Genomic DNA, 24332 nt, shown 5'->3' with positions numbered 1-24332 from the left:
CCAAAACGATACTTTGCCAACAATAAAGAGAACACAAAATTAAAAAAAGTACTTCAATTTTCTGATGCGAGGTACATGGTGTTATCAATTTATTGGGTTAATGCGTAAGTCACATGATGGGGATAGTACTAAATGGATAACACCATGTGCCTCAATTTAAAAGAATAAAAAAAGTTTGATAAAAATAAATAAATAAGTGACCCCTTCATTTCCCTTCCATAATGGTGACATTGTGGTTAACCCTTTAGGGACACTGCCAATTTTGGCCTAGGACAGAACAAGTTATATGTTTTTCTGCTTTGCATCCTGTGCTCATAACTCATTTTTTGCTCGATGTGGCTGCATGAGACTGTTTTTTGTGGGACAATTTGTACTATATGAAGGTGCCAGTCTTTGGTACATTAATGTTACTGTTTAATCTACATTGATTTTTTTTTTGGGCAAAAATTAAGAAAAATAAAAGTTAATATTTGAATTATTTTTTTTTACGGCATACGCTTATCATAAATGGTGCTATAAATTTATTGTACGGGTTATTACAGTCGCAACAAGACCCAATATGTGTATATCAATGTATGTACTTCTATTTTAATAAGGTTTATTGTAAAAAAAAAAAAAAAAAAAGTGCCTTGTGTGTGTTTTGTTTTTTTACATACTTATTTTATTAAACATAACGTATTATTATTTTTTTGAACTAATGTACTGGCATATATCTATATGCCAGTACATTAGCCTGTGTAATGACAGTACACAGGCAGTTGTTAGGGCATACTTAGGTATGCCCTTACAGGAAATATGGTCAGACAACCCTGGGGTCCATAGATGGACCCTGGGCTGTCTGTCCATATATGGTATGTTCCTCGATCGTGTCACAGGCATTCCCTGTGATGCAATTAAAGGGAGGTCCCACTTCTAATTTTGATCTTGACTACAGTGGTCCGCTTTGATCGCGGCATTCAAAAGGGACAACAGCAGAGATAAGAGGTATCTTTGATCCCTGCTGTTCGAGTGAGGCCGCGGCGGTTTATTACAGTCACTGCCCCGCTCCTAATCGCGCCGGCACACTTGTTATGCCCACACAATCAGCATGATGTGATGCGGCCAGCACCGCACTAATGAGCGGAGACGGAGGCACCGAAGACAATATGGGGGCGCTGCACTGTGCGCGCTATGTTCACTGCCTTCCACCGCTAATTAGAAAGTATATTATTTGAGCCCTTTGGGTGCGGACTGGGAAATGCCCAATGCTTGTTACTCACCATACTGTGTAGTTAGCAGCATTCAGTTCAATTGCATCACCTGTCAGTTTAAAAGCTCTGTCACTCCTCTCATCTCGCTGAAGAACAGCACGAAAGTAGTCATATACATCGCGGACTGAAAAGTAAAAGTCAAAAATTATTATCCCTGCACATAAACAAAGAACAAACAATGCAAATAAAACCTACAATAATAGTCCAAATAAAATCATACCATAACAGTTCTGTGCCAAATACTTTTAATTAATTAACGGTTATATAAATATTAGAGCCTCGACAAATCACAAGATCTGGGATACTTGGTAACAATTTCAAAAATCCAATAAATTGGATAATTATCTATAAGCTAAGAAAGTATCAGTCTCGATCCAAATCCTAGACATTTAATGCCAGTCTATATCTAATGTAAAAATATTTATTAACAGTCATTTAATTTTGAAGATCGCCAAATATGTTTAAAGGGAAGAAGTCATGAAATTTCTCTTTTTTTTTGCGCTTTTAGGCCCCATGCACACGAACGTGCTTTTGCGGCCGCAATTCCTCCGAAAATCCACGGGAGAATTGCGGCCCCATTCATTTCTATGGGGCCATGCACACGACTGTAGTTTTTACGGTCTGTGAATGGCCCGGGAGCCCGCACCGCAGAAAGAACGGACATGTCTTATTATTACGGCCGTCTTCTGCGGTCCGGGCTCATAGGAAATAATGGCCGCGTCCATGAGCATAGCCCGCGATTTGCGGGCAGCTTGCGGCTGACAGTCCGCTGCCGGCCGACCCGAAAATCACGGGCGTGCACCTGGCTACGGTCGTGTGCATGAGGTCTAAAGGCTTATTTAGACGAACGTGATATACGTCCGTGCAACACGCGTGGTTTTCACGCGCCTCGCACGGACCTATGTTAGTCTGTGGGGTCGTGCAGACTGTCCGGGAGTTTCACGCTGCATGTGTCTGCTGCGTAAAACTCACGACATGTCCTATATTTGTGCGTTGTTCGCGCATCACGTCATCAAGTCAATGGGTGCGTGAAAATCACGCGCAGCACACGGACGCACTTCCGTGTGACGCGCGTGATTCGCACAACAGCAGTTCAGAGTATGAATGAAAACAGATAAGCACCACGTGCTTTTCTGTTTACAAACAGAGCGTCATAATGATGGCGGCTGCGCGAAAATCACGCAGCCACGCATCATACGGGGCTGACACACGGAGCTGTTAAGTACCTTTTGCGCGTGCAAAACGCCACTTTTTTGTGCGCACAAAACGCACACGCTCGTGTAAATCCGGCCTTAATGTGATATTAAAATACATTTTATTTATGTGTGTTCTTGTGTTCTATTTTTTTACTGTGTTCTTTCTTTTACTTCTCTATGGGGCTGCCATTTTCTTTCATCTCTATATGTGTTGATTAACGACACATACAGAGATTGAATAGGGCACACACATCCCCATAGAGAATGCGAACGGGAGCCTTTCCATTCACTGCAGCATACGCTGTCTGTGTGGGAACGGCGCATGCGCAGCTCCCACACAGACCAAAACGAAGCTCGTTAGCAGAGCGAAATCCGGCGCCATTTTCATGTGGACCGGAAGCTGCTGCCGGACAGTCAGATGACGACTTCCGGCCGCGGCTTCCGACCATATGTTCAAGGAAGCGAAAGGAATAGGAGCGGAGGCGGCAGGCACAGGTAAGTTATGTTTGTGTATGTGATGTGTGTATTATGTTTGTGTATGTTAGTGTTATACTGTCTGCTTAGTACTGTATCTAATCCTAATACACTGCAGAAAATGGCAGCACACCGTGTAGGAGGTTTGAAGATTCAACCCCCTCCTTCTCCTGGCACTAGCCAGAATAAGGGAGGGGGGGATTGTGTGAGGACACTAGAGCGAGTGCGTCTACCACAATAATGATGGTTTACCTAAGAAAATAAAATTTCTAGCGACACATTCCCTTTAACCGGTTAAGGACTAGGCTGTTTTACAGCTAAATGACCAGAGCAAATGACACAATTTTGCTGTGCGCTTCTTTAGATGACTATAACTCAGCAGGTGAATAAAGTTCATCTTTGAATTTTACACTCTTTTTAAAGGACAGATAGGGCTTTGTTTTAGTGGCATTTGTCAGTATATATCATTTTTTTTTTTTCTCTAAAGTGGGCAAAATTGGAAAAAAATGCAAGAATTTAGCAAATGTGTGTGCCTTATTCACTGTGCGGGCATGTGCCAGGGCTTGGCATAAAAGGAGGCTTTTTGGCCTTTTCGGTCCAGGAATTCTGCATTTGACTTTATAGCCGCGTACTGTTTTCTGGGGGGCCTAATGCTGCTGAAACATTAGAAACACCCCATAAATGACTTCATTCACACAAGTAGACCCCACAAGGTTTTCTTCAAGGGGTTTATTATATTTTTAGACAGTCCAGTTTTCTTCTGAAAGTTTCTTGAATAAGATGGAACAAAATAAAATTCGCTATTTTTTAGCAAATGCGTCAGTTTATGATAGCATTTTTCACACATGGTATAGACCACGGCCAAAATTAATCTCCTTTCACATTCTGCCACTTCTCCTGTGCATGGGGATACCAAATATGTGTGCTTTATTTATCACATAGAGATCTAGGACATCTTACGATAGAAGAAGCTTATTTCACAAATCGCCTTTTTTCAAAGCTGGTTTTACAAAACTCAGAGTTTCTAGAACACTTCCAAAATATCTGCTCTTGAAGCAGAAATCCCAAAATATTCATCTAGGGGTATAATGGGAATTTATTTTTTGGGGTTTTCTAAAATAAGAAATTGCAGGTTTATGCAAATGGAGCTCTCCAGCAGATGAACTTTGGAAAACATCAAACATGACATCCACCCCCCACCCATTCCCTCCCTCACCCTTTGAGTAAAATCAGGGGAAAAATAAAAAAGTAATGTAGGGCAAATATATTTTCAACTAATTAACTAAAATCTAATAATTCAGAACAGTGTGGTATTTTTTAAACATGGCTCAATGCACAGGCCTGGTTGTGAGGGACATGAGGGACAGAAATATCGGGAATCTTTGCGGCGCCCGTCTTTTCTGCAGACGCAGCACTTTTTCTGGGGGTTGCTTGTGGTTGGTGTTGGGGGAATCCGACTGATGAAGTGTCTTTCAGTCAGTCGCGTGACATCCTCAGACTGGGGGCATTCTCAGGTGTCCTGAACATCAAAAATGAGGCCTTCAATAATTTTCTCCTGGAAATCCAGGTATGTGTCTCTGCCTCTGTTTTTTTTGTAGAGCACAAATGAGTTGTGGATGGCCACCTGTAACAAATAAATGGCCACTTTTTTGTACCAGGTTTTAGTTTTTCGCTTTACTAAATAGGGCTGTAAAACCTGGTCGTTTAAATCCACCCCCCCCCCCCCCATGTCCGATGTTGCCCCTCTTTCCCTCACTGCCACTGTTCCTGCGGTATTAATCGTGCTTAGCACATACACGTCTTTGCGATCCCTGTACTTGACCGCCATCAATTCCTCAGATGCATAAGCACAGGAGTCCCCCTTTACCATGCGCTTCCCCACTTTTTGCGCATGGTACCACATGCCCCAGTCCTTGCAGCATGCAAGTGCCTAAACAGGGGCACACTGGAAGTAAAATTATCGCAGTACAGGTGGTACCCCTTGTGAAGCAGAGGCTGCATTATCTCCCACACGATCTTACTGCTGGTGGAAAGATCAGGGGGGCATCCAAGAACATTTATTGAGCGATCCCGCCCTTCATAAATCCTGAAGGCGGTGGTATATCCGGACCCGCTTTCACACAATTTGTAGAGCTTAACGCCATATCTTGCCCTTTTGGAAGGTAGATATTGGCGAAAGCTAAGTCTTCCATGAAAGTTGAGGAGGGATTCGTCCACACTTACATTCTGCTCAGGGGTGTAGAGTTGAAGGAATAAATTATTGAGGGAATTTATTAGCGGTCTTATTTTGAACAACCGATCCCGGTTTGCACCGGTACTTGGGGGGGCCTGTGCGTTGTCATTGAAGTGGAGGAACCTCATTATTGTCTCATAACGAGACCTGGGCATTACTGCAGAATACACTGGGGTGGCTTGGGCGGGTCTTGTTGACCAGTAAGACCTAATGGAGGGCTTTTTGACAATACCCATATTTAGGGTGAGCCCCAAATTTTTTTTAAATTCCTGCAAATTGGTGGGTGTCCAATCTCTGGCATGGATGGATGAAGGTTTCTGCCTTATATACTGAGCGGCATATAAATTAGTTTTGCGGAGAATCATATTTAGGAGGTCATCTGTAATAAATAAATGGAAGTAATCCATTTGGACAAAATTTGTATTGTCCACGGTTATGCCAGGAGTGGCAGTAAATCTGTGGATTCTAGGCCCAAAAGATGGAGCAGGTGCCCATACAAGAGCCTGAACTGGAGGGACCAGGCTGTCCCGTGCTACAGCGCTACTAGGCCCTGCGCTTCCATGCTCTGCAGTTTAGACTGCGTCAGGGACAACATCCCCTGACGATGAACCTGAAGTGACGCTATGATTGTCACTACCTAAAACAGGTTCCAACTCTGATGCGGTCTCAGACTCAGACCACAGAATGGCGTATGCCTCCTCAGCGCTAAACAACTTCCTCGCCATAAAGTCACTAATACTAAACAAATTTTATTTTTATTTTTTTAATTATAATCACACAAACTGATATATATATATATATACACACACACACACACACACACTACCGCTAAAAAAAAATAAACCGCTATTGAGATTATATATATATATATATATATATATATATATATATACATATATATAGAGAGATAGAATAGGCAGGTAGGGAATATAGAATTCTATCGAATATAATAAAAGATAGAAAGGTAGAAGGATGGAAAGATAGAAATCTATCTATATAGAGGAGGTTTTACAGTGTAACACTTTTTTCACAGTATTATTCTGGCAGCAATTCTCTCGAGTCTCTTCTTCTCCTCACACTGAAACAATGTGTGGGGAGAAGAAGAGGCAGGAGATTTTCTGCCATAAATGTCAAAATAAAACAAATGTGATCGCTGTGATAGGTTCTCAGATTGGTCCCCGATACTCTGCCCAGTGCCCAGAGCTGTTGGTAACAGCGTGGGCACAGGGCTGTGTGCACGCAATTGCGTGCACACTGTATTTTACATAGAAATGCATGTGATCGCTGTGATCGGTTGTCACAGCGATCACATGTTCAGGGACCAAAGGACTGGCCCCTGACACTCTGCCCAGTGCCAATGGCTGTTAGCAACAGCCAGGGCACAGAGCTGTGTGCACGCGATCGCGCGTGCAATCTCTGAAGTGCCACCGTAATTAGTCTATACGGCGGACTTCAGAGACCCTGACCGCTGGCCGTAAAAACAAAGCCAGCGGTCGGGAACCTGTTAAAGGCTATGTAAACCTTTAAATGAAAAAAAAAAAAAAAAAAAGTCAGTCAGTGTGGTTGGTGCAACTTTTAAATTAGTTTTTATTAGAAATTCTTTTTACTTTGAGATACAGCTGCTCTGTATTCTCCATACAGAGCAGCTGTATTGTTCGCAGAATCCTGTACTCATCAGGTCCGTGGGACTGATGGGTTGAGTGTCAGCGGATCCACCTGTAATTCATCACATCTAAGTTCTGAACGTACCGCATTTCTTTGACTATTAGGCTTTATTCAGACGAACGGGAAAAACATCCGTGCAACGCGCGTGATTTGCACGCACGTTGCACGGACCTATATGTGTCTATGGGGCCGTACTGACATGTCCGTGATTTTTCCTCAGCGTGAGTCCGCTGAAAAAAAAAAAGTCACGACATGTCCGTTCTTTCTGCGTTTTTCGCGCATCACGCACCCATTGAAGTCAATGGGTGCGTGAAAACCACGCATGCCGCACGGAAGCACTTCCGTGCGAACTGCGTGATTCGCGCAAGAGCTGTCAAAAGGATGAATGTAAACAGAAAAGCACCACGTGCTTTTCTGTTTACAAACATCCAAACGGAGTGTCTTTGAGCTGAGCGAACCCGGACAACCGAACCTAACTTCACCGGGTTCGGCCGAACCCAGCCAAAAAATTTCCGGTACGCGACGTCAGGAGATAGTCACTGTCCAGGGTGCTGAAAGAGTTAAACTGTTTCAGCACCCTGGACAGTGACTTCCGATCACAATATACATGAACGTGTAAAAAAAAAAAAAAGAAGTTCTGACTTACCGATAACTCCCGGCTTCTTCCTCCAGTCTGACCTCCCGGGATGACAATTCAGTCCAAGTGACAGCTCCAGCCAATCACAGGCCAAGCACAGGCCAAGCACAGGCTGCAGCGGTCACATGGACTGCCGCGTCATCCAGGGAGGTGGGGCCGGATGTCGCGGCCGTTTTTTTACGCGGCCCTTTTTCAAAACGGCCGTGTAAAAAGACAGCCTGTCGGAACAGAACGCCGTTTTTTCTATTGAAATAAATGGGCAGCTGTTTGGAGGCATTCTGCTTCCAATTTTTCGGCCATTTACGGCCCGAAAAACGTCCGAAAATAGGCCGGGTGAACATACCCTAAGAAGCAGTTTCTCGCTTAGAATCTGAGCGGTAATCTTCTGCTTATCTCCTGAAGGCAAACAGATGCCAGGAGCAGGAGACTGAGCTCCCAGCTTCAAAGGTCCTCGCAGTGCAGTGTAATGGCAGCAGCATGTCCTCTGCTGTGTGTAAGGGTACGGCCACACGGAGCGGCCCTGACACGGTTGCAACGCGGCCAACAACCGCGCTGGCACTACATAGGAGCGGCTGTCAAATACCTCGTTAAGGAGTATTCCAGTTACATGCGCATGCGCACTGCCGCTCCATTCATTCTCTATGGGAGCGGAGGAGATATCCGAGTGCAGTGTTCAGCTTTTTCCGGCGCTGCCATAGAGAATGATTAGGAAGTAAGTTGTTGTAATTTGCAAAATCGTGCGGTCATGAAGAGTGTATTAATTTCATGGCCGCATGATTTTGCAGATAAAGTGACGGTTTACCCACGTTAACATGTGGCCACTAACGGGCTGTTTGACAGCCGCACTGAACATGGTGCCGGCGCGGTTGGTAGCTGCGTTGCGACCGTGTCAGGGCCGCTCCGTGTGGCCTTACCCTAAAAGATCTGTTATCTGCTCACTGAACAGTCATATCTTACACACAGAATTCTGTCATCTCACTGTTCAGTGAGCAAATAACAGACATTAATACACACAGCACATTAAACCTGTGCAGATACTGATCTGCAAGGACCCTACTATGGAGCAGCAAGAGCAGATTCAACACCATTAACTCCTGCCACTCCACACCTCTGATGTCTGGCGAGTTCAGGGGAGGGTGAGAGCACTATAGCTTGTTTTTGTGTCTGACATTGTTATGGGGCACTGTGACTGGCATGGTGTTGGGGCACTGTCGTACCCTATTGCCTCAATATTACCCAGTTAAAGGCAAAACCTTTTTTTCTCCTCTTATGCTACAACTTATGGGTGCGTCCTATAGTCCGATGGATAACAGGTGGATACAGTCAGTCCCGCGGACCTGACGGATTCAGGTCTTAGTGAACGATACAGCTGCTCTGTATAGAGAATACAGAGCAGCTGTATCGTAAAAAGTAAAAATACATTTTTAATAAAAACGAAAATGTGAAAGTTGCACCAGACATTTTTATATATAAAAAAAAATAAAAAATAAATATCACATTCAAAGTTTTACATTGCCTTTAATTCTCATTTGTATGTATTTACAGCAGAGACAACTGTTTTTGTTATGAACTATTATATTGAAATCCCCCCTCCCCTACTGTAAACCTCCCTCCCCTTTTTACTTTGTTTACAGTTGAAGAATTTCCACCAAAAAATTAAAAATACGACATGGTAGTGAGAAATTCTGTGAACCAAGGCAACTCCGCAGTATAGATTATATTATTCTTCCTAAAAGCCTAGTATACCAAAACCACTGCTACAATACCCAAAAGCAGCACAAAACCACCTCAAAATGAGCACACAAAGGGACCATTTCAGATGTATTCCTAGAATGTACAGCTAACCGCACCATACAACGACGTTATATGTTCACATGAACTCTACTGAAGTGTTTACGGTTAGTATAAGTCTATGGACACTTGACATATGACAAGGATTTTTATAGGAGTTAGACCCGGGGTACACAGACACTGTCTGTAGCGCAACTAATTGTTTTCAACTATCACTACAGCTGAACTCCAGATGAATACATTCCGTTGCATGCAATCTTGTGGACTAGAACGGTCTCTCAATAGTTAGAATCAGTTGCGCTACAAAAAGTCTCTGTGTAGCCCAGGCCTAACTGGTTACCAGGAGTTAAAAAAAAAAAAAAAAAATAAAAATAAAAGTTGCAATCCTCAATTTGCAACCTGCTCCTAGTTTCAAACTTTCCTCATGTCGACACATCCCTCCCAGTAATGTATGCTGGAAGTGAGGTGTGTGACTCCAGGATGCTGCTGCCCTCAATAGCACCCAATATCAGCACAGCTTTCTTCTTAGACAGCACATGAGGATCTAGTCTCCCTTGTGCTGACGCATACACTGATGCCAAGGAGTGTCTGATTTTCCCCCCTCCTTATGGCTGTGCTCCTCTCTTTACATATACAGCCTGTGCAATTCATCCCCTCCTTGTGTGCTTCCCTTCCTTTATACACTGAGTACAGCTTGTGGGATCTGCCCTTGGATGCTTTCCCTTCTCTCCACACTCCTAGGCCGGATTCACACGAGCGTGTGCGTTTTGCGCACGCATAAAACGCGTCATTTTGCGTGCGCAAAAGGCACTTAACAGCTCCGTGTGTCAGCCCCGTATGATGCGCGGCTGCGTGATTTTCGCGCAGCCGCCATCATTATAACACTCCGTTTGTATGTTTGTAAAGAGAAAAGCACATGGTGCTTTTCTATTTTCATTCATACTTTTCACTGCTGTTGCGCGAATCACGTGCGTCCCACGGAAGTGCTTCCGTGCGGTGCGCGTGATTTTCACGCACCCACTGAAGTGGGTGCGTGATGCGCGAAATACACACAAAGAACGGACATATCGTGAGTTTTACGCAGCGGTCTCACCCTGCGTAAAAATCACGGACTGTCTGCACGGCCCCATAGACTAATATAGATCCGTGCGAGGCGCGTGAAAATCATGCGCGTTGCACCGACGTATATCACGTTCGTCTGAATAAGCCCTTAGGGTATGTTCACACGCAGTGAGCAAAAAGAGTCTCAAAATGAGCGGTTTTCAAGGGAAAACCGCTCCTGATTTTCAGACTTTAAGCCACTCGCGACTTTCACTGCGTTTTTTATGGCCGTATTTGGAGATTTTTATGCTAGAGTCAATGAAAAATGCCTCCAAAAACGTGTAAAGAAAACGCTCCGTCAGAACAGAACGCCATTTTTCCATTGAAATCAATGGGCAGATCTTTGGAGGCGTTCTGCTTCCGATTTTTCGGCTGTTTTCCATGTGAACATACCCTTACCTGCCATGTACAACCTATTCCTCTTCACTGCTGCTATCTCCAAGGCCTGATTCAGACGAGCATATTTCACATCCGTGTGCTGTCCGTTTTCTTCACAGGCACCACACAGACCTATGGGAAACTCAATGGGGCTATTCAGACATGGTGTTTTTCACACAGCGTGTCACTTGCATGAAACTCACTGCATGTCCGATTTTGATGCATTTTTCTGCACCACGCAGCCATTGAAGTCAATAGGAGCGTGAAAATCATGGACAGCACACGGACGTCTTCTGTGTGCTGTCCGTGATTCACGGACCAGTTGCTAAAGTAATGGAGAAAAAAAAAATAAAAAAAAATGTGCAACAACACCGACATTAAAAACTGATGCCACACGTAACAAACACTAATGGCACACGGAGCTAAAACGCATGAAAAACGCTGCGTATTTTGCGGAAGCAAAACTGACACGTTCGTGTGAATCTAGCCTTATACCGAGAAGGGAGCGCAGACACAGCCAGCGAAAAAAAGTGTGCTGTCAGATCTATGTCAAACAGAAGTACACCAGCTATGTAAAGGAGTTAGGCTTTATGCACACGACCGTGCCCGTTATTACTACCCGTAATTATGGGCATGGCCGGCCACAGACAACTGGCTGTTTTTACGAGCCGTGCTCCCATTATAAAGTATAGGAGCACGGTCCGTAAAATGAAAAAAACATGTCCTGTTTTTTTCGGCAGGTTTCTACGGCACGGACACCCTCCCGTAGACATACGGGAAGGTGTCCGTCGGCCTTAGAAATTAATATGCCCGTAATTATGGGCGATTTTACGGTAGTGTGCATGGGGCCTAACAGAATGTACAGCAGCAAAATGGTAGGAAACTTTTAATGAAGACTATTTAGAAAGTGCTTCATTTTGCATTTAGGAAGCAAATGAATAAAATAAAAAATAAAAACACAAAAAGGGTTTTTGTAGGATCACCACGCTATATGGGAAACTTCCAACAATGCAACTTTTTTGCCGTTACCTCAGCCAAGGCCTAGTAAGCCCCAGACAATAGCACCACACCGTGCCTGCAAAGAAAGAGTGACCTGTGCAATTCATTTCTGCGGGGGACCTCCTGTTTATACAGCGACATGTGGATTTGCTGTATTGAATAGCGCAGCAGCCTTTATTGTTCAAGACCGCAAATAAAACGATTCATCTGTTCACCTGTCAGACATGACACCAAAGCATAAAGTTGTGCTATACGTTTGATCCATATAAACCTTTAGGTCCTTTTTTTCTGCTAGCCAAACGTATCCTTCTGGCGACTCCGATAACATGGTGTGAAAGGGGCCTAAATTCCTGTTGCCACTAGTGGAAACTTTCACGTGGCAATATTTTGCATCAGTATTAGTAAAGCAAAGCTAGTAGTGGAACATAAACAGGGAAAAAGTATCATGAGAAGATCTGTACGTATTCCTCTGAGCAAAATACGCCATGTAAAGGAAGGAAAACACCTATCATTTCCACCACCGCCATAACCAAGTCTCGCCAAACATCGTCATAAAGAGCTCTGATATCATCCAACATTACGAAGATCGTGGAATGTTTTTCCCAGGAGCAGAAATACAAACTAGTATTTACAATGGTGTACAACCTCCCAACAACAGCAAATGGTGGGGACTCTCATGCAACCAGAGAAACGGGAGTAGGGACTGTCCAAACGGTCCCCAGTCTGAAACTGACCTAAGAGATCAGGGGGGCCAGGACATTAGATCATGTCTATAGTATTCTCCTGCTTTATAATCCCCATTTCCCCCATACATGCTGCGTACATCATCCCCTACTTACACTTGTCACTGTAAACAATCTCAACAACTGGGTTTGGTCCATCATCTTGCGGAACTGGCGTCACATCTGCCCATTCTTTCCGGTCCCTGTGAATATAGCAGTTACTTATAAATAAAAGCGGCTTGTGCTCCAGTCACATAGTTTAAAGGGATGGTCCACCTTCACAAAAATAAAAAAATTTGGTCGCCAAGGTGGACCTTCCCTTTAACTGCAGATTCCCATACACAACACAGTCAGCTAGCAAAGCCGCATCTCCATTTTCTGCATCACTCAGAATAGAGACCATAGGAAGTAGACGCACGGAGAGTACAAATCCATGTAATCCCCTGCATCCAGGTCAGCGGATAGAAGATACCTGTAGGGAATGTAGTGGTCAAAGAGCCGCGCCTCATAATCCATCTCACAATCTCCGGCTCCGTCCATCTCCTGATACTGTGCGTCCAGTACCTCTCCTGCCCTCTGACCGGCGACCTCTCCATCTTCTTCCCCCGGGGACTGCATCTTCACCCAGGCAGCGAGAGGAAAGTGAAAGCTGCTCTGGAAGAGGAAACTGCGCTATTAACATGAGCCGGGACCAGCCCATACCATGCTTTCCTTGTGCGCACTCCTCTGATACAACGGCCACCAGGGGGCAACCTGCATTCTCTTGTGTGGTCTGTAGCTGTAGCCATTTTCTTGGAGTCCTGTAGTTTGTAAAGCACGGCAAAGCTTTGCCTTTACAGGCTATTTCTCAGTATTTCTCAGCTGTTTTCACGTACTTTTTAGTTAATTGTCAGGGTATGTTCACACGCTTAGCAAAAAACATCTGAAAATACGGAGCTGTTTACAAGGGAAAACAGCTCCTGATTTTCACATGTTTTTTAAGCCACTCTGGATTTTACGCTGCGTTTTTTGTGGCGTTTTTAGGCTATGTTCACACAGAGTTTTTTGAAGGCGGAATTTCTGCCTCAAAATTCCGTTCGGAAGTTTGAGGCAGACTTTCCTCTCCCTGCTCGCCGATTTTTGCAGCGTTTTTGAGCGCCGCGGGCATAAAATACAGCGAAATACGCTTTCTCTGCCTCCCATTGAAGTCAATGGGAGGTCAGAGGCGTAAACGCCTGAAGATAGGGCATGCCGCTTCTTTTTCCCGTGAGGCGGTTTTACCGCTCGCGGGAAAAAGACGCCTCTTATTGAAACCAATGGGACGCATTTTCGGGCCGTTTTTGAAGAGTTTTTTGGCGCAGTTTCCGCGTAAAAAAAATCGTACTAAAACTCTGTGTAAACATAGCCTTAACGGCCGTTTTTGGAGCTGTTTTCTATAGAGTCAATGAAAAATGGCATCAAAAACGTCAGAAGAAGTGACCTGCACTTCTTTTTCGCGGAACAGGACGCTGTTTTTCCCATTGAAATCAATGGGCAGATGTTTGGAGGCGTTCTGCTTCCGATTTTTCGGCCGTTTTTCCACCTTATACGGCCTGAAAAACGGCCGAAAATAAGCCGTGTGAACATACCCTCACTTTGCGCAGAGCTACCAGGAACCCATCAACAAGCAGGCTAGCTAATGCGGATAGTTTTTTTTATTATGGCTACAATTTTATTGTAATTATGACTTGAGAAATTTGGAAAGATGTATCAAAACTAGTGCAATGGAAAAATTAAGTAAAATGTGGAGGAAACATATAGGAAATTTTGCTTTTTTAAAGGATCCATGTAATGGGGTTCTCCAGGCATTTTATATTGATGCCCTATCCTTAGGATAGGTCACCAACAGGGGCGTAGCTAAAGGCTCATGGGCCCCGATGTGAAAGTTATTTCCCCCCCGCAAACTTCTCATGGCAGACGGTCCGCAGCTTTCAGCTGCATTGCTGGGTCTCCTAAGTGACCCAACATGTGTGTGTGTGTGTCTCACCATAGCATATCTATAGCACTACGACCCTATAAACTATGGATAGGATTAGATATAGGGCCCAGCAGACAGTTTCACACATGATAGGATTAGATACACAGCTCAGCAGACAGTATTGCACATCATAAGATTAGATACAGAGGCTCAGTAGACAGTATCACACATGATAGGATTAGATACACAGCTCAGCAGGCAGTATCACACATGATAGGATTAGATACATTGGCTCAGTAGACAGTATCACACATGATAGGATTAGATACATGGCTCAGCAGACAGTATCACACATGATAGGATTAGATACAGTGGCCCAGCAGACAGTATCACACATGATAGGATTAGATACAGCGGCTCAGCAGACAGTATCACACATGATAGGATTAGTTATAGGGCCCAGCAGACAGTTTCACACATGATGGGATTAGATACAGTGGCTCAGCAGTCAGTATTACACATGATAGGATTAGAGATAGGGCCCAGCAGACGGTATCACACATGATGGGATTAGATACAGTGGCTCAGCAGACTGTATCACACATGATAGGATTAGATACAGTAGCTCAGCAGACAGTATCACACATGATAGGATTAGATATAGGGCCCAGCAGACAGTATTACACATGATAGGATTAGATACAGTAGCTCAGCAGACAGTATCACACATGATAGGATTAGATACAGTGGTTCAGCAGACAGTATCACACATGATAGGATTAGATGTAGGGCCCAGCTCGCTGACATTGCGGCTCCAGCGCTGGACCCAGGAAAGGTAAGAATAATAATTGTTTTACTTCTTTATGTGTTACGAATTATTTTTCTCTGTTTGTGTTATTTTACAGGTTCGGTTGTTGGACTACTTCGGATTCGAGGACTACTTCAATGACAGCGTTTTTTTATTCTCAATAAAATGGTTAATGGGGGGGTTGTGTTTTTTATGTCAATAAAATATTTTTTCTATGTGCTTGTATTTTTTTAAACTTTATTATTACCGCTTTAGTAATGGCCGCTGGCTGATTGACAACCTCCATTACTAAGGCGGGGCTTAATGTTAGCAGGTACAGAGGCTAACACTAACCCCCATTATTACCATGGTACCCCCCGCCATAAAGGGTACTGGGAAGAGCCAGGTATGAACCAGTACCCGAACATCTGTAGTGACAGTAAGCCAACGGGGCGGCCGCAGGCTGGTATTACAAGGCTGGGGAAGGCCAAAAACAGTGGCCCCTACCACCCTGGTAATGCTGCCTGCTGCTGCTTTGTTGTATCTGGCTGGTTATGAAAATTGGGGGGGGACCCCACATCGTTCTTTCCAATTATTATTATTTTTTTTTTTTTAAATGACGTGGGGTCCCCCCCATTTTTCATAACCAGCCGGATACAATAAAGCACCAGCAGGCCACTGAAACAGTGGCCCTTCCCAGCCTGATAATACCAGCCTGCGGCCGCCCCATTGCCCGTCCGTCGCTACAGATGGTCAAGTACTGGATCGTACACGGCTCTTCCCAGCACCCCTGGTGGCGGTTGGTACCGGGGTAATAAAGGGGGACAGTGTTAGCCTCTGCACCGACTAAAACTAAGCCCCGCCTTAGCAATGGACGCTGCCAATCAGCCGGCGGCCATTACTAAGGCGGTAGTAATATAGTTTAAAAAAAATTATTTAAATTAAAAAAAAACACACACAACCCTCATTAACCATTTTATTGATAATAAAAAAAGCCGTCATCAAAGTAGTCCTGGAATCCGACATAGTCCAACGACCGAACCTGTAAGAAAACACACAAAAAACGATTAGTAACACATGCGTTAGGCTTAGATACAGGACCCATGTGTGATACTGTCTGTGGGACCCTGTATCTAAGACTACCACAAGGTAGGCTTAGATACAGGGTCCAGCAGACGGTAATCTTATGCAGTAAATCAATAGCTGATGTGTCGGGATCCGCCAATCAGCTGTTTTGAAGGGGCCGCAGCACTCATACGACAGCTGCTTCCCCTTCATTTCCCTAGCTCGCTCACAGTGAATCGCCGACATGGATTCACAGTGTGAGCAAGTGACCAGAATGAAGGGGAAGCAGTGTCACGAAGGGTCTGTGGACCCACTGGGCCGTACCGCCTTGGCGGTAAGGCAGCTGGAAAACAGGGCGCAGGTCTGAGTCTATAGGATATAGGGTACCTGTGGCAGCACGGACAGTAGCTTGGCAGGAACTAGGCAGCAGGTGGACGCCAGTCGTGGAGAAGCAGACAAGCGTGGTATCCAGCACAGCACGACTATAGCAAGCACGGCACTAGATCGGGATACAGGTACAGGAACAGGAAACACTGGGAGAACGAAACACTAGGGGACCATTTGCATAGACAGACTAAGGAAACACAACAATGCTCAGGCATAGAACTAGGGGGCTGGACCCCTCTTATAGTCCAGGGTACTCACGGGTCAAAGTTCGTCCCTACGGGATCCGGCAGAGGTGAGTGGACGCGAGCGCTGGCGTCTCCTGAGGAGGAGGCTGGGGCCAGCGCTTGCCGACTCGTGGCTGCGGCTGTCAGGGGGAGGTTGGAGCTGACAGCCCGCAGCCACGGACATTACAAGCAGCTCTCGTACGAGTGCTGCGGCCCTGTTCAAAACAGCTGATTGGCAGCTCCCGGGAGATGGACCCCACCAATCAGCTTCAGCAGACAGGGATAATAATCTTACCCTCCTCTTCAGCCGCGGCGGAAGTTCTGTCCTGACTCTATCCGGGATCACGATGTTGTGCGCGGCGCATAGCATTGTGACGTAATGCGCTGCTCACAGTGCTGTGACGTCAGGACCTCCGCTGCTTCTCCGCAAGCAGGAAGGTAGGTACTGTAGTTACTATAGTAACAGGGGCCCGCGGCCCAAGTTACTATAGTAACTTTTTATTAATGTGGTGCTTCGGGGCCAGGTTGCAATTGCGACCACTGCGACCCCTATAGCTACGCCACTGGTCACCAATATCTGACCTGTGAGGTCCGACTCTCGGCATTCCCACCGATCAGCTGAACACCATGGTTTCCTTAAAACTTAACAGGAACAACGCCGTACACATCTGTAACGACTGTGCCTGGGATTGCAGTTCCGGTCCCACTCAGGTGAATGGGACGGCGCTGCAATCGCAGGCACAGCCGTTATGGATGTGTACTGTATAGTGCTGTGCCTAATAAACATTGTAGAGGCCCTGGCGTTCTTCGCCGCGATTCTTTTTAGCTGATCGGTACAGGTGCCGGGAGTCAGACCCCCAAAGATCTGATATTGATGACCTATCCTAAGCATAGGCCATCAAAATAAAATGCCCAGAAAAGCCCTTTAACAAACCTATCAAAACAAACTTTTGCTTTATTTTTACTGTTTATTTGATGGGTTTTATTTGCTTCCATCCGGTTGATCTATGGGTATGTGCTTGATGTTCACATATTTTCTTGCATTTTTTCATTAATGTTTCATTTCATACTCATGCATGTATGTACCCTGATTATTAGATCATATCTCTTGGTTGTTATTATTACACGTCAACTTCAGACGTTACCTTCCTTATACATTGTATGGCGGTTTGGTCTTTTTAACCTGTTGGTTCATGGATTCTTTTTTATCATTCTTGTATGTATATGTTATTTTGAATAAAATATTTTGCTCATTTTTCTAAATGTTTTTGTGTATTGGCATTTGTTCTCTTCTCGGTCATATATTATGTTTTGGATGCCTTATGGGTATACACCCCTGGATCTGGTTCATATTTAACATGCTTGCTGACAGCCGCATTCTTATTTTATTTTGAACCATTCTGGATCCATGCTGTGCTTTTTGGTCATATCACTCAATGTAAATGTTTATTCTCCCTGTGACTGATCAGTACTGTAGTCACTGTATGATCTGCAGCGAGATGACGGATGGTAGCATTCTTTGTTGTTAAACAGCAACTCCCAGCATATCCTAACCATTGTTCAGGCTATACTGGGAGTTGTCGTTTTATGTTGTACAAATTTATACAGCAGGGGTTAAACTGAATTTGCATATGATCTCTGTACTGAACTGTATTTGTTCTGGTTCTGTATATATGTACTGAGCTTTGTTCTGGTGCTGTGTATGTATATATATATATATATATATATATATATATATATATATATATGTATATACTGAGCTTGGTTCTGGAGCTATATATATGTACTGAGCATGGTTCTGGGGATGTATATATGTACTGAGCTTGGTTCTGGGGATGTATATATATATATATATATATATATATATACACACTGAGCTTGGTTCTGGAGTTATATATATGTACTGAGCTTTGTTCTGGTGCTGTATATATGTACTGAGCTTTGTTCTGGTGCTGTATATATATACTGAGCTTGGTTCTGGAGTTATATATATGTACTGAGCTTGGTTCCGGCGTTGTATATATGTACTGAGCTTGGTTCTGGTGTTGTATATATGTATTGAGCTTGGTTCTAGGGATGTATATATGTACTGAGCTTGGTTCTAGTTCTGTATATATGTACTGAGCTTGGTTCTGGTGCTGTATTTATGTACTGAGCTTGGTTCTGGGGCTGTATTTATGTACTGAGCTTGGTTCTGGGTCTATATATATTTACCTACTCTTAAGATAAAAGTATATGTTAAATCTACTTGTAATGGTGGGGGTAGGGAAACAGACAAGTGAGCCATAATCTACCCGCCACTCAGTCCCTGCCTACTTGCAACGACCCGCCCTAGGCGACGGGGTACAACTGGGCGACGGTCCCTACGCTCAATAAGTGCACGACAGACAAACAGACAAGGGTACACAGAAGCAAAGGGAAATGGGGCAGTTGCCCACGGCAACACCGTGAGCATCAAGAGTAGTGAACGAGCCGAGTCAAACCAGGAGTGTACGAGGTACCAAACGCAGAGCAGGAGAGTAGTGAACAAGCCGAGTCAAACCAGGAGTGTACGAGGTACCAAACGCAGAGCAGGAGAGTAGTCAGTAAGCCAGGGTCAATATGAAGCAGGGACAAATAGTTCAAGAAGCTGCAGCAGGGCCAGGAAACCAACACAGAAGAATCACAAGCAAGGAGGAACAGGAAAGGCAGGTATAAATAGACAGAGGGCGGGAGCTAGCTCCGTCTGGCCAGGCTGTGATAGGCTCTCCCACTCCTAAGCCTGCCATCCTGAGTGGTGGAAGATGGAGTCAGTCTCACAGACATAGAAGCAGGTGCAGACTGATTACCCATGGGCGTTGACATAGAAGCTGTGCCTGGCAGATCTTTTACACTACTTTTACCTTAAGAGAAGGTAAATATATACAGTAAAAACTAAACCCAAAATACCATGGAAGAATCTCAGTTTTTTCCAATTCACCCATTATATGGTACTTTACATGGTGCCAATAAAAACTATAACTCCTCCCGCAAAAAAATAATCCTTCACACACCACTCCAGTGACGTAAAAATAAAAAAGTTATAAAGCTCCTGACCACTTCAGTGTCTCAAAGTATTCTGCTTTCTTTCTTCTATATGGCTCATTCTGCTTTTACAGCTAAATTAAAACCGTGCCAGATCTGTGTCCGCCTAAACAGAAATCTGCAAATATATACGGTACAGCATCTTCGGAGTTCAGGTGGGAGGGGGCCCAGACCTGAAAAATTGCCCGGGCCCATGGTACCCTTAATCCGCCCCTGCATGATGTCACATCAATGTGGGGTTCTGTAAACAAAGTACTGGCAGTGGGTGAGCAGTGGGCCACGGCTGAAGTATATTATAGAGTTTTTCTACGCTATTGCCAGCACAGTACAGGTATTTTTCAGGATTCACTGGACCCTTTAAATTATGCAAATTAGCTCTCCTCCAGAAAGAAGAAAACGGTTTCTCTAGTGCCACGTATAGGTGGCTACCCTCCAGCATCTTCCAAAACCTACCTTTAAACTTTATCACGTCTTCACATTTCCCTTCATCACATTTTCAAACGGGGGGAGGGACGTTTTTTTTTGCCAGAGTGCTTCTTTAAAGGGAATCTGTCAGCAGTTTTGAGCCTTCAACACTGCTGACGGCGCTATTTAGAGGAGAGCAGTGTGATTATACCGGTTGTGTCGGTCATTCAATTAGCATGACTAAGATATTGTTGTTTTAATTCCCCCGGCACTGCGATCGCAAGTGCCAATGAGGTGGCCCCTTGATGTTCAAGTGCTCCAGGCCCTCCTCAGAGAACGCTACCAGCCCCTTTCCTCTAGTGGTCCCCTGATTGGACACTAAAGATGTTACTCAGAGCAGAGAGTGGCACTTGGGACTGCGGCACTGGTGGCATTAAACGTTGATTTCTATGTCATGCAAGATGCATGACCAACACAGCACGTATTGTTACAATGCCCTTACCCTCCTCTCTATAGCGTTGTCAGCAGTTTTGAGGGCTGAAAACTTCTGACAGCTTCCAATTAAGCAGCTACCATTGAGCTCAACAATAGCTGTATGAACCTGTATAAAGCATGCTCCCTTTAGTGGTGATTGTAGGCAGAAAGAATGTCATCATTTAATGCAGCAGGACTAAATTTGGCTGGGCACCAGATTGCAGTGCCCAACTTTAAAGTACCGTCTCTAGTCTCACCCATACACACCCAGTTCATCCCACACAGTATCATGCTCTTCTAGTGCTTCCCCACAGGATAATGCACCCATAGAAACCCCCACACAGTATAATGCCCATATAGCTGCTCCCACACTGTATAATAAATACCCGATAGAGCCTCCCACAAAGTATAATTCCATATACCTACCCCATACAGTCAGGGGCGTAACTAGGAAAGACTGGGCCCCATAGCAAACTTTTGACTGGGGCCCCCCCTCTGCTGGGTATCACACAACCCCCCCCCCCCTTGTAGATAGTGCCTCCCTATAGATAGCACCATATACAGCCCCCTGTAGATAACGCCATACAGACCCCCTCTGTAGATAACGCCATACAGACCCCCTGTAGATAAAACCATATAGCCCCCCCCAAAAAAAAAACGGCCTATAGTTTGTCCTACAAAAGACATGCATCCCCTCTCCACAGGATATCCACAGGATAGGGGATACATGTGTGATCGCTGGCAGCGATAAGGAGAACGGGGGACCGAAAGTCCCCTGAAGTTCTCCATCTCTAACCTCTGACTTCCGGCGTCTGCGCAGTTCAATAAAAATGAAAGGAGCGCTGGTCACGCTAGCGCACAAGCGCGACCGGCGCGCCATTCATTTCTACGGAGCTGCCGACACAGACCCCGGCAGTCCGAGGTTTGTCATGGAGAACTTAGGGGGGACTTTCGGTCCCCCGTTCTCCTCATCGCTGGGCGTCCCAGCGATCCCACATGTATCCCCTATCCTGTGGATAGGGGATGCATGTCTTTTGTAGGAACAACCCCTTCAGTGGCGTCGCGCTGTAGCAGCCATAGCGGCTGCTAGCGGAGCCTGCGGCCATGGGAGGGGGCCGTGCCGGCGGGTGCCACGGGCCTCATGCTGCAAGCCCTGTAGAAGTCGCTACGGCTGCTATAGCGGTAGTTACGCCACTGCGTATAGGTTTGTACGGTGTAAAACTACAGCTCCCAGCATGGCCGGAACAATGGTAAGGATATGCTGGGAGATGCGGTTTCACAAAAAAAAATCATACCACCATCATCTCGCTGCAGATCATACAGTGACTACAATACTGATTAGAGGCAGAATAAACATTTACATTAAGTGACTCACCGGTGACGTCTCAGATTCTAGTTCTTTTCTTCTCCCTCCGGTTCAGACATCTATGATGGATTTCTCCCGGCCATGACCCATTTCTGCAGTTTTCCGTTTAGATGTCTTCAGCTTCTCACTTTTAAAACATTTCTGCACCTATAAAAAAAGTTAAAATTCTCAACACATCTAAATATAACTGTCACACACACACACATACACACACACCGTTCCCCCTGTAGATAGGGACCTACATAGAAGCCCCTGTAGATAGTGCACACATATGGACTCCAGAGCTGCAAGGCAATAGTGCTAACCACTGAGCCACCGTGCTGCCCTACATATAGCTTCCCCTATAGATAGTGCTCCACGTATAGCCCACCTCTGTAGATAGTGTCTCACATATAGCTCCCCCTGTATATAGTGTCCCACATATAGCCCACCCCTGTAGACTGTGCACTACATATAGCCACCCTGTTGCTAGTGCCCCACAGGTAACCCACCCCTGTATATAGTGTCCCACACATAGTCCACCCCTATAGAAAGTACCCTAAAAAATAGCTCCCCTATAGATAGTGCTCTACATATAGCCCACCCTTGTATAGTGTCTCACATATACTGCCCCACATATAGAACCCCCTGTAGATAGTGGCCCACATCCCCACATACAGACCTCCCCTGTAGCTAGTGCCCCACATATAGACCCCCCCTGTATATAGTGGCCCACATATAGACCCCCCTGTATATAATGGCCCACATATAGAGCCCCCTGTATATAATGGCCCACATATAGACCCCCCCTGTATATAATGGCCCACATATAGAGCCCCCTGTATATAATGGCCTACATATAGAGCCCCCTGTATATAGTGGCCCACACCCCCACATATAGACCCCCCTGTAGCTACTGCCCCACATATAGACCCCCCTGTAGCTACTGCCCCACATATAGACCCCCCTGTAGCTACTGCCCCACATATAGACCCCCTATATATAATAGCCCACATAAAGATGACCCCCACCCCCTGTAGATAGACCCCCCCCCATTATAGATAATTCCATTCACATTTTTGAGGGAAAAAATAAATAAACTTGACATACTCACATGATCGCGTTCCCACGCTGTTCACTGGCGATGCAGACATGCTCTCTTCTGAGCATGTCTGCAGGAGCTGAACGAGCGTCCTCCAATGATGCTGATTGGCGGGGCAGAATGACTTGCCCCGCCAATCAGCACCTTCCAAGCATGGAAGCGGCGCGATGATGTCATCGCGCCGCTAGCCAATCAGTGTCATTGTAAGGCACTGGATGGTCAGGCACGGAACATGCCCGGCCATTCAGTGCTAATACATGTATTTGGCTGCCGCTAGCACTGGGGCCCCCTCCGGTGCTAGCGACACCTACAGGCATGATGAGAGGGCCTGTGTAAGGCTCGGCGGCGCGGGCCCCACAGTAGCGGCGCTACCGCTGTAGCAGCCATAACGGCTGCTAGCGGCACCACCGGGCATTTGGGTGGGCGTGTCGGCTGGCGGCACGGGCCCCCTCAAGCCCCGGGCCCCGTAGCAGCCGCTACTGCTGCTACCGCGGTAGTTACGCCACTGCATACAGTACAATGCTCCCACAGACGCCCCAATACAGTATAAAGCCAACACAGATGCCCCCATACAGTATAATACCCACAAAAATTCCCCGATACAGTAGAATGCCCCATCGCTGCCCCATACAGCATAATGCCCCCATAGCTGCCCCATACTGTATAATGCCTCCATAGCTGCCCCATACAGTATAATGCCCACACAGATGCCCCCATACAGTATAATACCCCCTTAGCTGCCCCTAGTGCCATTGCCCACATATGAAGTGCCCACTTAGTGCCACAGTGCCCATGTAGATAGTACCACACACCCCTTGAAGATAGCACCACCCCCTGTAGATAGCGCCCCTTCCCTATTCATTTAGCCCCGTGTACCCCTGAGGACGCTACTAGGTAGCGAAACATGTCGGGGGGGCTCAGTTTGTTTTAATCTCCTGCCTTAGCTGAATTTACTTCCTCCTAGGCCACATGGTGTTTACTGGCTGTAAATGACTCGCTGCATGTCGGCCAGCACTTATTTCTATACTCTGCTGGTTTCTCCAGTGTATTACCTTCACTTCAGTTTTAGGCAGTGACAGTTTTAAATCGTTATATATG

At 45.5% G+C, this 24332-nt stretch overlaps 1 protein-coding gene across 1 annotated transcript in view; it reads right to left on the bottom strand.

Annotated features, from left to right (window-relative positions):
* The window catches only part of FNTA (farnesyltransferase, CAAX box, subunit alpha), a 33065-nt gene extending 19898 nt beyond the window's left edge, over positions 1-13167 (bottom strand). Inside the window, exons 1-3 of the mRNA XM_075849844.1 lie at positions 12919-13167; positions 12564-12649; positions 1260-1374 (exon numbers count right to left, since the gene is read on the bottom strand). Coding sequence (XP_075705959.1) covers positions 1260-1374; positions 12564-12649; positions 12919-13064 — 347 coding nt within the window. The 5' untranslated portion in view covers positions 13065-13167. The remainder of the gene's footprint in view (positions 1-1259; positions 1375-12563; positions 12650-12918) is intronic.
* Between the last annotated feature and the right edge of the window lie 11165 nt (positions 13168-24332).

Source organism: Rhinoderma darwinii, chromosome 1 (genome assembly GCF_050947455.1).
Source record: "Rhinoderma darwinii isolate aRhiDar2 chromosome 1, aRhiDar2.hap1, whole genome shotgun sequence".
In the NCBI taxonomy this organism is placed as follows: Eukaryota; Metazoa; Chordata; class Amphibia; order Anura; family Rhinodermatidae; genus Rhinoderma; species Rhinoderma darwinii.
The sequence above is the reverse complement of the archived record's forward strand: the minus strand, read 5'-3'. Positions and strand labels throughout refer to the sequence as shown.